Raw genomic sequence first — 14,908 nt, 5'->3', positions numbered from 1 at the left:
GGTATCACTGGATCTCTGCTTTCATTTTCCTTGTTGGTTGTGTTTGGGCTGGCTTTTGGGGTTTCCTCTAGTTGTCAGACTTGTGTTACCTTTCTTTAAAGAGTCATTGAGGCAGGGATTCTCACTGTCTGTCATGGGACACCACAGTCTTGCACACGAAAGATTGGATTTTTTCAAAATTACAGAAGTGCAGAATTTTAAATTAACAAAGTTACAGAATCACAGAATCGTCTAGGTTGGAAGGGACCTCCAAGATCATCTAGTCCAACCTCAGCCCTAACACTAACAAGTCCTCCACTAAACCATATCACTAAGGGCTACATCCAAACGTCTTTTAAAGACCTCCAGGGATGGGCGACTCAACCACCTCCCTGGGCAGCCCATTCCAATGCCTAACAACCCTTTCAGTAAAGAAGTTCTTCCTAATATCCAACCTAAACCTCCCCTGGCGCAACTTTAGCCCATTCCCCCTCGTCCTGTCACCAGGCACGTGGGAGAATAGACCAACCCCCACCTCTCTACAGCCTCCTTTAAGGTACCTGTAGAGAGCGATGAGGTCTCCCCTGAGCCTCCTCTTCTCCAGGCTAAACAACCCCAGCTCCCTCAGCCGCTCCTCGTAAGACTTGTTCTCCAGACCCCTCACCAGCTTCATTGCCCTTCTCTGGACTCTCTCGAGCACCTCCATGTCCTTCTTGTAGCAAGGGGCCCAAAACTGAACACAGTACTCAAGGTGCGGCGTCACCAAAGCAGAGTACAGAGGGACAATCACTTCCCTAGCCCTGCTGGCCACACTGTTTCTTATGCAAGCCAGGATGCTGTTGGCCTTCTTGGCCACCTGGGCACACTGCTGGCTCATATTCAGCCGACTATCAACCAATACTCCCAGGTCCTTCTCGGCCAGGCAGCTTTCCAACCACTCATCTCCCAGCCTGTAGCGCTGCTTGGGGTTGTTACGCCCCAGGTGCAGGACCCGGCACTTGGCCTTGTTGAACTTCATGCAGTTGACCTCAGCCCATCGGTCCAGCCTATCCAGATCAAAGTTCATTTTTAGGCAGTTAATAGTTGATCACAACAATCAACAAGTTAACTCAGACCAATATGTTAAACTAAAAATAGTAAAACGCTGTGTAAATAAAGTTGCCTAGTTGTATTATTAATGTATCACATGAACTCTGTATTCTTAGTAGTGTGGAGGACAGAGTTGGGAGTGTGTCCTACTTCATCACGTTTGAATTGATAAACAAGAAATCAGGCACCACCCTGGCCTGTGAAGAACAGAACTCATTCAAATTGACTTGGTGGAATGTTCTGCTTTCGGTGAGCTTTAAAACTCAGAGGCCATTTACAACCACGATTGCTAACACAAGGAGGCTGTATAGGAGTTATACTGGAATTTTTTTTTTCAATCTGGAGGGCATCAAGTAGGCTGAGTGGTAATGGAGTTTTTAGCACCAGCTGCTATATTCTGCTCAGTGTTTTCAGGCAGCAGCCATTTTACTGTAAACATTGGCTGAAGAGCAGTTCTGAACATGAACTGGCAAAAATGGATAAATCTATGCCAAGCACAGGCTCACAGCTCTTAGAAGAACAGGTAATGGTGAGGTTAATGCTTTTGTGTTGTGTTACTAAAGTTAGTGAAATTTCAGCAACAAAACAAATTCAGAGGTTGAGGTACTCTCTTCATCCCATTTGATATTCACAACTTTTGTTCTTTGGCTATTTTGCTGCTTGCTGCATTGCTAGTGGGAGTGATGGAACAGACTCTTTCATTTAAAATGAGTTTAAGGTATATGCAAGGTACATCCTGCAATGAAAAATTAATAAATAAATAAATGCAATGATGCTGGAAAACTGCTGAGGAAGTGAAGTTGGAATATTTGATTCAGTTTGAATGTGATTTTTGATCAGTTTGAATGTGATTTTTTTTTTTATTTTTTTTTTAGCAATTGATGGCTGGTAAATTTTTCAGCAACAGATTGTACTGTGGAATTTACCAGCCATCAATACCCAAAGTCATAATGAGATTTGATATCTATTGCACTGACGAGCATTAACAACTGCTTTGGAATAGGATAAATCCCTAACAATTTTATTATCCTTACAACTCTGCAGAATCTGAATCAAAGCTGATCGCTGATGTCACAATATTGCAGCAACTCTATCATGTCTGCTTATCAATGGATTTTTACTTCAACCTGAGTCAGAGCAGTGGAACCATCTTTGAAATCAAGATATAGCTTGAATCAATCTAAAGGTAGTCAAGCTCTCAAGTAAGTTTGTTCCATCATGATCATGGGATGAGGGCACATCTAAATCAGAAAAGCTGTTAAATATGTTACTAAAATAGCAAGGTAGGATGGAAGAAAGCAGTTTTGTTTATTAAATCAATTTATTTGTTTTTTGTTAAGTCGGCTGAGGTCCAGGATTTGTGCTTAATGCCATCTAAACGCGTAATTTTCTTGCTCTTTCATTTTAAGGATTTTGATTTAACTAACAGGAAAACAATTTATTTTGTTTTTCTTGTTGTTCCAGCTTCAGCGTAATGCAGGTGAAAAAAAATGTCCCAGAGTCTAGTTCTGTGTATTCTGACATCAATATAGGAATCATCTAGGCCTAGGACATTCTGTTGTAAAACCATATCCCGGATCGATTCTCCATACTGTAGGAGAATAAAAGTGATGACTTAGTATTCAAACACAGGGTCCTTCCCATGCAGAAATCAACAGAATTCAGCTAATTTAAAGCCAAACTCTTTTGAGTCATCCCTTAAAAAATATATATATAAATTACATTTATGATCAAGGAGGACAAATAGTTTAAGGATCCATTCTCTTGTTAATTTTTGGAGGTGGATATCTCCATCTTGCTATGTAAATATTTTCCCAGGCATACAGAAGCCTCCATTAAAAAAGCTTACCAGCCATCTCCTATCCTTGTTGCCTTGAAATTGCACTGGCATTATTAGAGTATTAATTTGTATTTTCCTTCCAGAACTGAGTTCCAACTTGCTTTTGAGTGTTCAAGGTCCTTTTAAGAGAGAACATTGAGCAACATCCCAGGGCTGCCCACAAGATGTAAGGACTTCAGCATTCACAATGTTTACTGCTATGGGGTGACGAGAGTAGTTCTTTATTGACTCAGTCTGTAATTTTCTGTTCTGATTTGCTATCATCATGCAGTGTGTGCTAAAGATTAACACTGTAAAGGAATAATTATTCTGCAAACAAACCTGAAGTAGACTGTGGCTTTGGTGAACTTTAAAATATTAGATAAATGTGATCATGGTTTTCAGGCAAATAGGACAGTTTCATCTGACCAAATTATCTGTTTTCAATGCTGTTTTGTTCTTCCAGGATAGCAGAAAGTCTACTGTGCTTTGAATGATCTTTCGTATGTCTGAGCCTAGAATTGAATAGTCACCGTGAGTGTCCGTTCTTTAACAAATATAGTTTCTGTGTTAAAGATTTTTTTCATGACTATTAGTACATGCTGCAGCCCTATAATATGCCCCATTATGCATGTGGGTATTCAACCAGTGTTTACTAGCAGATTGTTAATGACTCTAACAGTAACCTTTTGCATTCACATATAACACTTCTTAGGCATGCCCATTAACTTGAATACTTAACTAGTTCACCTGAAGGTAGGTGGCTGTTGGTGGTGTTACATGGGTTTAAGAGGTGATTGATTGAAAAGGCACAGGAAAGATTACCGATATCAGAAGACAGTCATTTAAGGTGTCTACACCACGAGCTGGTAGGCCTGCAGCCAAAGGAGACTATTTACACGAAGCAGGCATCTTACATTCTTGTTGTAACTAAAATAAGACTTAAATAAACCTCCATGTATGACAGAGTTTGAGGGAAGATTTTCCCTGTGATGTTCAGTAGTATGTTTTTATACGTAAGAAAGTAGCCCTGAACAGAGGTGCTCCAGATGCAGTTCTTTTTGCAGATACGGTTGTAAACTGTCACACAATAAATCATGTTATGGTTGGATACACTGGTTCTACAAATATTTAGGAATGTGAAGTCTTTACTACATGACTTCAGTTGTTTTGACACGCTCAGTAATACTTCAGTAGTGCTTTGACACATGCTATAGCACTAATGCATAAAGCTTCAATTTGTTCAATCTTTCTTAACACCTGCCTTTAGACTTTAACAAGACAAGAAAACAGTACTATTAGAGATCAATATTTGAAAACAAAAGAGCAAAGGAAATTACCTTGAAAGATTTAAGTCTCTTAACATACCAGAGTGTTTCTGTACAGAATTTTAAAGTATATGAATTATTCTAATATGGAAAAAGTTAAAAATTGTTTATATATACCAATTGTTAGTTTTACTAACAGAATTACCGCTCTCAGAAATTAATAATCTCTCTATATATAACATTGCTAAGCAGACAGTGATTACACTAGTCTAGAAACTTACAAAGCTAACTAGGCTAGATCTAATTCAATACATTTTACATTTTCAAAAATTGTCAGTAGGGGGAGGTAAGTGGTTGCAGTACTGTGCCCATATATGAGAACAAATTACTGACGTGCGTACCCAGATAGCAGGAAAACCGAAGTGGAGCAACTGGAAGTGCAAGGATTAACAACACTATAAACCATCCTATTCACAAGTTGGGTGATCTTAGTATACTGCAGTTAAATCTTGGTTAAATTAAAACAACTTAAAGTCTATCTATGATTGGGTGTGTCCATAGAGTAGTTCACTGCACTTACACTTGTACCAGTTCACTCAGCCCTTTTAGTTGCTAATTAATTTCCCCAAGCGTGTGTTATGCAAGTACCAAAGGGCATAGAGAGCACCATGAATAAAAGAGTGGGAAAAAAAAAAAAAAAAGTTATGTTTTCTGAAAAATCCATTGTTCTAAATTGTCTTTTCAATGAGCTGAAACTGATTCGTTTGCATAAGCAAATACCTTGATGCTGAAATCTGACTCAAACTGAAGTATTAGCCTGTTACTAATTTTTCTTTGGTGTGTATCTTATTGAAATGTTCAAGAATTTTAACTTTGAAGGTCTTTGGAAAAGTGTACTGATTAATTTGTTAGGTAAACACAGCTGATATTCATACAACACCTCATTGGATTTTAGAACTATGTATCTCTAGTATAAGCAAACTTTTAGAGTGGCAGGCACAGAAGAATAAGCAAATCATCTGAAACTGGAAAGCATTTTGGCTGTTTGGAAGCTGGTAGGAGCAGTGAGGTCGTTAAAATATGGTTGATTGGAGTTTCTGTATTTGTACCAGTTTCCCAGAACTTAGCGACACCACAGATTATGAGAGGAATTTAGTTGCAGAATCTGTCTATCTCTGGTTTAGACTTGAGGTATCCCTCCCTCCTAGGGCTGAGCATAGTTGTGTATCTAAATGCAGCAGAGCCAGAGGCAGCCAAATGGAGGTTTCCAATTTCTTGCTGCCTACTGCTTGTCATGACTAATACCTAAGTCAGGGTACTCCTAATCCCCTCTTCCATATTATGTGTTGCCAAGATCATGGAAGGTCTTTGTTGAAGCAGGAGTTATGACTACTCTTACTATCACAGGTCTTATGGTCAGAAAACACCAACTAGCATCTATAAGGTTCTACAGTCTTCTAAAATCCCTGTTATAAATGTTGCTTGAAAAATCCACAGTGGATTTGCTCTGAAAGATTAAAAAACGTTAAGGTAATTCCAGCATTGCCACATTAATGACACTGGTCCAAATGGTATTACCTTTTCCTTTAATTTAGTATTCAACCTGCATTTCTACAAATAAAGCTTAGTTCCCTTGGTTTGCGGTACTGTTCTACATTTACTGTGCTTTTGCAGTGACCTTGATATGGCTTTTTGTCTGCTACGTCTTATTTCTCCTGGTGGTGTGGTTCATTTTATGCATACTCAGTGCTGATGATTATTGGAATAAGGGATGAAGACTTCTACAAATACTTTGAGGTAACTGAGAGTATAGGTGATTTGCCTTTACATGAAAATGTCTTACTGAGGGATGCTGATTTATTTCTGAATTCAGTGTGTGAATTGTTTGAAACAAGCTGCATTGGTTGGTTTGCTGACTTGTAGATATACTCTCTTTTTAAAAATGTTTTCCCTCTTCTTTGTGACCACATGAATAACTTAAATGAACTTTTCTTCAGTAAGGTGTTAAACTGTGATAATACACCTGTATTACGTTATATGCAATGTTAACAGTACAGCCTAAAGCTTCATATTAATTAAAAATACTGCCAAATAATCCTGTGGTCCACAAATGTATGTATTATGATCTGAATGAAATATAAACATTTTCTGGAAGATTAGCTAAAGTACATGATACAGAGTGCTTTGTACTGGCAAAATGAGGGACACAGTGGTACACAGGATGTTATACGGTTTGCCAGGATGAAGTCGCTACTCCAAAAATTTGAACCTATCTGGGCAGTGAGAGTGGGTTTGCACAGACACATGTTTTGCATCATGTAGCCCTGGTGCTTTTGATCTAAGTTCTCTAAAACTGTCAGGCTGTGGAACAGCATGGTGACTGATAGGTGCTTGTGATACTAACAGGCATCATTCTTTATTTGGCTTTATTGTTTCAAAAGATCCAGTTAGGAAGCTAGAGTTAGGAATATTGCAGCCAAAAATATCAGAGAAGGCTACAGAGTTCCCCATGCTTTTTTCTACCTTGTGACCCCTGTGCTTTGGCTTTCTACTGTGTGCTAGCGTGTACATCTTTCTACCAGGTTGCTACATTTCAGAAATGTTGAATATATAGGTTACTTTGAAGCATAAGTGATCATGCTGAGAAATCCCATTTTAAATGAAAGTATTTTGAACTCTTCATAACCTAAGATCTCAGACAATTATGGTTTCCCTTGTAAAAGGGCAATCAATCAGTGTGAAGAAACATTACTGTTGGCAGGACTAGAGGGATATACAGGAGCTGACTAAAACCTACACAGAAGGACTATTCCACAGAGGCTTGGCCTAAATTTTGCTTTTGGAGCTTCACTTAAGAAATCCAGAGGAGTAAATCTTCATATAACACAAGTTGACAAAAATCTGTAGGTGATGAGGCTTGATAATTGGTAGTCATGTGCACCTCAGGGCTGTACAGTACTGTATTGTAGTGGAAAAAAAAAAAGTAAATGAAGTGTTAAAAAACATGATGCATCCTGCCTACAAAGACCTCACCAAATCACTGTGATCTTTGAAAGTCATGATCACTAAGCTATGACTCGAGCATCAGCTTCCATTTTCTTTTCAGAGTTTTTTAGCCATAAGCACAATCTGTTAGTACACCCTTGCCAGCGTTTCACATGTTCCCAGACTCGTTATATTGAAGACTCACCATTTTTTCTTCTCCTTTCTCCACTTCTGGAATTGCTATCTTCTCCTTCTTGTCCTGCCACGAACAGCAGTCTCAGTGGTGAGGACCCCAAGGCAGTATTCTTGGCTAGACTCAATAAACTCCACTTCTTAGTTGCCCTGCTCAGAGCAATCACAACTTGAGCAAAGTTTATTCTTCCCTTGTTGCCTTTTGCCTGCATATGAGCATCTGCACCTCAAGTGCTATACTGGAACAAATGCTGCAGTGATTATCAGGCAGTAAGGTGTGCCCATAGTACTGACAAAGTACCATTTTTACTGGCGTTGTTTATATGCTTTTCTGAGTAAATCAGGCACAGTCAGTTGGAAGAAAAATGTTGGTGATCACCTCGTGTCTACACTAGAAGCTGTGCCAGCACGCACATGCCAGGGAGGGATCAGACCTTTGCACTCAGAGAGCTACCTAAGCAGAAGCTTGCAGTTGTCTTTGTATTTCATTGCTTTAAAAGCAGTACTTGCCATTCTTCATCTCAGCGCTTGCTTTGCTTAGTTTTGTCCGATATATTGCTCAAATGTCACATCAAGGTAGGTCTGGCAGAAACATGCATTCTCAGGCAGCAGCAGAGCACAGTTTAGGGGCTGACCTTGCTAAAATGCACAGCATCAAATCTTCATAAAGATTAATCTGCAGAGGAAGCTTTACAAACTTCATCATCTGTTTGCAGAAGGGATATTTTTTTTTCTTTTGTTAAGCCTGGCAAATTTTCAAAGTGTTCACCCAGCACCCAGCTCAGTGTATTTGAACTGTAAATAAGCATGCACAACACCTTGAGGAATAAGTATTTAGATGATGCTCATCAAAGTCCACATTGCAGCGAGCTGAATTTTATTTCTTGGTATAAACAAACCCTAAGCAGTAATACATTAGCGAGGTGGGAGTGGGGATGGGGGGGGGGGGTGTTTGGTTTTTTTTTTGCCTTTTTTTTTGGTTGGTTGTGGTTTTCTGTGGGGGTGGAAAAGCTGTAGTGGGTGGTAAAAAAGATAATTTGTTCAGAGGACTGAAGATTTATTATGTTTTCTTTTTAAACTATATTCTGAGTTTTAGTTCATTGTAAAAGCAACTCCTGTTTATATTCATTTGTGCATTTCTTTAACATTTTGTTCCATCGACTCTGTAAATACTGTGTTTTGTTTTTAATTAGCAATATTTATAATAACAGTATTTTCAGGACTACATATATACTTCTAAAAGCTATCTATATTTTAGTAAGTTATCAAGTTGTAAGCAGTTTTGCTCCGCCTTTCACATGTGTAACTGAGATTCTTGTAGAGAGAGAATTGGTTTTAGACAGCTTTCATGAGAAGGGATATACCTCCATTATTATTTCTGAAAAATGGCTTTTTGCTCAGTGGATGCCACATAAAAAATAAACCAGCCCTACTATGTTCTACTAAACTTTTGTCTGTTTAATGTGTATCTGCATAGCCTAGTTAACATTTACAAGCTCTGAACTCCTGGTCATTCGAATTAAAATATCCATATGTTCATCCATACTTGTAGTACAAATGATTTCATGTCCAGTGAAATATGTATTTGTTATATAACAGCTGTAGAAAGGCATTACCAAGGTGGCAAATCAGCTAGCTTTGTCACTCTGTACTCAGTATTCCAGTTGTATTTCTAGTGATATTTTTCATACCTTTCAAAGCAACAATATGGTCATGACACAGGTGAATCACTCCAATACTTGTGGAGGGGGGAAATCGTGGTGGTGCTGCAGCACATAAGATTAAGTGAATTAATCAATGTATGACAAAGCAGAAAAGTGTTTGTTACAGCCTGGGATTCAAATCTACAGATCAAAGCCCATGTTTTTGCAGAAATTCTGAGACTAGCACCATCTTAAAGGCTTGTCGTACTAGGACTTTCTTTAATTGCATGAGTTATTAAGGCTGAGTGAAGTTCCAAATATATGTATGTACCTTTGATGAAGAAAAAATAAATTGCAAATATCATTTCTGTTGCACTGCAGGTATGCTTTCAACTACAGTGGAGTTTTTTATGCAGTTGTAAAATGTTAGAGTTGTCTCATCCTGAGACAGGTGTTGGTGAGGTTGCAGCTTTGCTTTTTCATGTCTGTAAGTGCAGGGTATCATGCAAGGCAGGAGGTATTTTTGCAAGTCATAAAATGGCTAGAAGCTTTTGCTCTTTTGTTATTTCTAAGGAATCATTTTTTGTCTTTATAGCTACAAATGAAGTTGGAAATAAGCTGGAAAAAAGCTGTGCTGCAACCTGTCTCCTTCTTGCTTGAAAATTCTGCTAAGAGGTTGTATGACCTCTTTGCACCAATCCTGCAGCAAAGAGGAAGCAGCAAATAACGATTTCCCATTTTAGTTCACCTACTTAAGCTCTAATGAAAGGTTTGATGATTAAGATTGTTGTGTTGGTTTTTTTTCCTCATAAGATTAAACCTTACTTTAATAAGCAATTCCCTTTACATCAGTAAGACTACTCACATGAGTAACCAGTTGCAGAATTTGCCTGTAGTACTGTGATTGCCTAGGGGCAAGTACAAGCAAGTTGCAATTAAAGTTACAGAAAGAAAAGGAGGTCTGACCTTTTCTTTCTTACTTTTTCTTTTTTTAATGTTAAAGTATGCCTACTGTTTCATTGACAAATGACAATGGCTTTTGCATTCTGGGGTGCAAGCAGCAGCAGAACAAAACTGCTTTTATTTTAAAAGAAAGAAAAACTACATGCTAAAACTCCTTTGTAAAAGGTAGGAAGAGGTGGACCTCTAATGAGGGGTTTTAACTTCAAGGCACCTTAGGCTGTCTTTACGTGCATCATATTAGTGGAAAATTCCTTCAATTCATTTAAGAAGATAAACAGTTGTAACTTTCACGTTCAGTTGATGTGACATCAATGACTGGCTGGGACTGCCAGCATTCCAAAAGGATATCGTCCTCATCTGCAGCCACTCAGGGCCATGGGGTGGAGCCTGCAGTACAAGCCAAAACATTTACAGGTGCATAAGTAGGTAGGGAAGGGCATAGGTGATGCACCTGTGTCAGGAAAGGAGCATTAGGACAGGTGTGTCATAACTTATCAGCTGCCTGTGTTAGAGCATGAGCTCCTTTGATCCACAGACGCACTCTCCACCGCGCTGCAGCCCACAATTTCCAAATATTGGTCAAGAACCTCCAGAGATGAATATCTACTATGAGAACTTTTTCCATCCACAGAATATCCCTAGTCCACAGCGACCAAGCACTTTTGAGACAACGGACTACAACGCCACTCCCAATCCTTACCTCTGGCTAAATGGACCTTCCATTACCCCACCACCATACCTGCCTGGATCCAATGCCAGTCCCTTCATTCCTCAGTCTTACGGGATGCAACGGCAGCTCTTGCCTAACATGCACGGCTTGGGAGGAACCGACCTCGGCTGGCTTCCTCTCCCATCCCAAGAAGAGCTCATGAAGTTGGTTAGACCACCTTATTCCTACTCTGCGCTTATTGCCATGGCTATCCATGGAGCACCAGAAAAGAGGCTGACTCTCAGCCAAATCTACCAGTACGTGGCTGACAACTTCCCATTTTATAACAAAAGCAAAGCTGGCTGGCAGAACTCCATTCGGCACAACTTGTCTCTCAATGATTGCTTCAAGAAGGTGCCCAGAGATGAAGATGATCCAGGTACAGTTCCCCCTCCTTCTTTTTTTTTTTTTTTCCTATATTTAAACTTGATTAATTTAAAAATGAAAATTTTTCACTTAAAAAAAAGTTACAATTACGATGTGAAATAAATCATAAAGAGACCTAATAGCCTAGATTTGGGGTATATATACAGTAACTTCTCTATTTTCATGGGGCTGTATTAGAAGGCAACTATGCATAGCTGAATTTTGAATCAATGTTGCTATTAAATCTCTGCAGGGAAGGGGATTCTTTACTTCTTCAGGCCTCCTGAGAACTGATCAATGTGCAGAGCATGCACATTAACCGGGAACTAATGGAAAGAGGATAAAGAAAATTCAGATTGGTTAAAGAAATCCAGTGGCTTTAGGGAGTCAACAATAATTCTCCTGAGGAGAGAGCAGGCTGCTTTTGTTTTGTTTGCTTCAAATAGTGTTTTGCTTAGAATCACACCTCTGCTGTTTCCAACCTCTTGGCTGATATGTTGTCAGATTGTTCCTTTATTTATTGTTTTCTATCAATAGCTGTTGAGAACCACTGGGAACATTTAAAAGTCGTTCAATTATGCTGCCTGAGAGAGTCAAAGATCTGGTTCTATCTTGTTAGTGACTTAGTCTACCACACTGAATCTGGAGGAGCGGCCCATTATGGGATTTGATTACTCTGTACTGTAAATGTAGAGGACAGCTATACACTGAAAACCTCAGTGTCCCACTGAGACAAACAAAAGGTGGGGAGGAAAAAAAAAAAAAAAGAAAAAAACCCCTCTCAGTGGCTCCACTTGTAGTTTTTGCTGTGTGGGAAAGGACTACAGGACACAGGGTTACAGGACACAGGCAAACAGTTTACACCATTTTTTTCCCTGAATTCAAGAGACTTCTGCTTTTTGTGGTTAAATACGCATATTTTTTGTTCAAGCAATTTTTCTGTTTCTGTAAGAGAAACACTGAAAAGTCAAAGAAAACTGCTCTTTGCTGTCTGTGTGTATATTTTAAAACTAAAAATGTGCATTTGTCCCCCCTCGACAGGAAAAGGGAATTACTGGACTCTGGACCCAAACTGTGAAAAGATGTTTGACAATGGAAACTTCCGCAGAAAGAGAAAAAGGAAGTCTGACATTGGGGCTAGTGCTGCTTCTCTTGCATCTGAGAAATCTGAGGATAGTGCCCTGACTGGCAGCCCCAAAGCTGTAGAGCATCAGGATATCTTGGAAAACTCACCTGGGACTGACAATTCACCTGATAAAGGATCTTCACCTCCATCTTCCAGCAGTCCATGCCTTAGTAACTTCCTTTCTAGTATGACTGCCTATGTCAATGGCTCTAACTCAGTGGGCCGCTCAGTACCATTGGGACTTAATGCTGAACCCATTGACAAAATGGGACAGAACGTGGTAGGCTTTAACTCCTACTCTCCACTCTCTAATATAGCCAGTCATGGCGTGGGAGAGTGGTCCAATTCTATGCCCTCTAGTCACCTTGGCTATAGCAACTCAGTGCTCAACCAGTTTAACACTCATTTTTACAGCAGTATCAGCACAAATAACACTCTGTTTTCTAGGGAGGGAACAGAGGTTTAAATAAGGGACCCTAAGACATCAAAATATAGCTATTTATGAGAGGAAATGATCTGTGAGTGGCTAAGTGTTAGCCTGTTGTCTCTACATTGCATCCTACCTTCTGACAGCCCCAAACTTTTTACCCATCATACTTATTCAGATCCCAAGCACTCCACATTTGGCAGCTCCCCATAAAAAAGCAGGGATCAAAACAGCAGGAGTAGTGAAGAGGTCAGATGGGAGACCATGCTTGCACTGCTGCCAACCATGGTCCTCCATGGACATCCTTGAAAGGAGTTACTGTTTACCTTAGGCAGGAAACATTTTCAGGCATGGTACTAATAATGCTGTGATACTTTTAAAGCACTAACATAAATGTAGCTATATCTGTAAATTACTTCTCACTGATATAGTCCATCTGTACTAGACATGTTTGGCAAGTTCTTATTTGGACAAAGCTATTCTGAGACACTGAAGGATCTATAGCAAAAACTAGTATACAGTGAGTAACAACCAACACTTGAAGGGTGAGTGCACTTTCTGGGTTTCTCTAATACTAGCACATGCATTGGCTAAATTCTCATCGCCTTTCACCCCCAAGGGGAATATGGCTGTGAAGCAGGCTAGTGTCATGGACACAACATTCAGTTTGAAACTGAAGGGAAGCATAACAAAATATAATGGAGTTGTCTTCTGCTGGTGCAATCAGATATTCATGTTTTAAATTAGAAGTACAGGGTCAAATTTTGTTTGCCTTACCCATACAAATCTATTCACATAAGAAAATCAGGATCTGCCTATATTTTTAATACATGTTCTCTTAGAAGAAAGGATATTTGTTCTATCTTCAAGTTCTACATAAATCATTTCTACTAAGAAAAGAATTTGAATGTGGTGTGAAGGTTGGGGCGGGGAGCAGGGTGGAGAAATGGGAGGCAGAAAGGTTAACTGTCTCGGAGCTTCAATTCCAAAAGCTGTATCTTCAGAAGAATCGGCTATAGGTAGTGAAAAAAGTCCCTGTACTGTATTTTTTTTTTTGTCTTTTTGTAAAAGTCCATGCAATTGTCTTGTTGTTGTGTAAATATTAGGAATAATGTTGTTTGTTTGTTTTTTACATTCTATTGTAGCCACAAACAAAACTTCAAAATGTTTTTTTTTTCAAACCAAGAGTTGAATCAAGTTCCACGTTTATGTAGAGTAACGTCTCAGACTGTAGAGCCTGCAGCGTGCATAGACGCTGAGCTTAACTGTGGTTTAACTGTTCACAGCTGCGCACTGACCAGACTTCCAGAATGATGGAAAACATACTAATGCATTGTAATAGATACTGTTATGTCTTGATTTTTTTTTTAAACTATACATGGATATAGTTTTGTTACAGGCAAACCCAGAAGCATTTTTAATAAAGAATTTGTATAGAAGAGAGCATGTGTGAGTACTATACTTCCTATGTCTTTAAAAACCTCCCTAATAGTTTGACTTGTGCAGTTTGCTTGAGGAAAACGCAGTATAATATTCAAATAAGGTCAGAGAGTGAGATAGCATATGTCTATGCAATCAAAATTTTCATGTCCAAGGAATATAATTGGCTGCTATTATGCAAAATACTATCACTAAATAAAAATCACCCTTATGGTTTCCCTGTTGGAAAGTGGTGCCAATCATTTAAAATTTAAGAAACCAGGCTAGATTTTCACATGCTAGTTGGCCAAAATATGACTGCAATCTTTCCTACATTCTCAATTATTGTTTTATTTTTTATTTTTCCTATGGAAGCTGCTATGACTATTCACAGTTTTTGTACTCAGTATGATAAATTCTCATATGGAAGTTGAAACCTACTTCCACTTCTAACATTGGTGCTTAATAAAAAATAAAATGACCTTCTGGTGGTGTCCTTCTTCCATGGTTGTAAGTTTCTCTGAAGTCAGGTATGTACTGAGGCCTGAGCTGTAGTCTCCACCCTCAGAATTTTACAGCCCTTCCAAGAATCCCAGCCCAGTAGGTGGGCCATAATATGCCCTGCAAGTCAGCAGCTGACAGCATTTGTTGTGCAGAGATTTGTTCAAATGACAACTCAGAAATTCGTAAAGTCTAGGATTCAGCAAATATACAACAAAATGCCCAGAAATGTAGCTCCTGTGGAGTATACTGTTCACAAAACTGAGAGGAAATTGATTTCTTTAGTGCTGTAAAGGAAAATGTTCTGTTGTGAACCTATAGGGAAAAGAGAGGGAAAAATAACATGCAAATTATACTAAGGAGAATGACACTGCTGAACAATAGCAGACAGTAGGAAGCAACTCCTTTGTCACTGAGTTTTG

General features: G+C 39.0%; 2 protein-coding genes across 2 annotated transcripts in view; both read left to right on the top strand.

The window, feature by feature from the left end:
• The window catches only part of DOCK2 (dedicator of cytokinesis 2), a 286,898-nt gene that overhangs the window by 189,578 nt on the left and 82,412 nt on the right, over positions 1-14,908 (top strand). The window contains exons 53-55 of the mRNA XM_080554755.1: positions 2,113-2,254; positions 2,992-3,074; positions 3,354-3,421. The gene's annotated coding sequence lies outside the window, so the exon portion shown is untranslated. The remainder of the gene's footprint in view (positions 1-2,112; positions 2,255-2,991; positions 3,075-3,353; positions 3,422-14,908) is intronic.
• FOXI1 (forkhead box I1) lies at positions 8,292-14,471 on the top strand. The gene is made up of 2 exons (XM_080554783.1): positions 8,292-11,026; positions 12,055-14,471. The coding sequence occupies exons 1-2, from the start codon at positions 10,453-10,455 to the stop codon at positions 12,603-12,605; spliced, it is 1,125 nt and encodes a 374-aa protein (XP_080410909.1). The 5' UTR covers positions 8,292-10,452; the 3' UTR covers positions 12,606-14,471.

Source organism: Anser brachyrhynchus (assembly GCF_964034855.1).
Source record: "Anser brachyrhynchus genome assembly, chromosome: 14".
NCBI lineage: Eukaryota > Metazoa > Chordata > Aves > Anseriformes > Anatidae > Anser > Anser brachyrhynchus.
The sequence above is the reverse complement of the archived record's forward strand: the minus strand, read 5'-3'. Positions and strand labels throughout refer to the sequence as shown.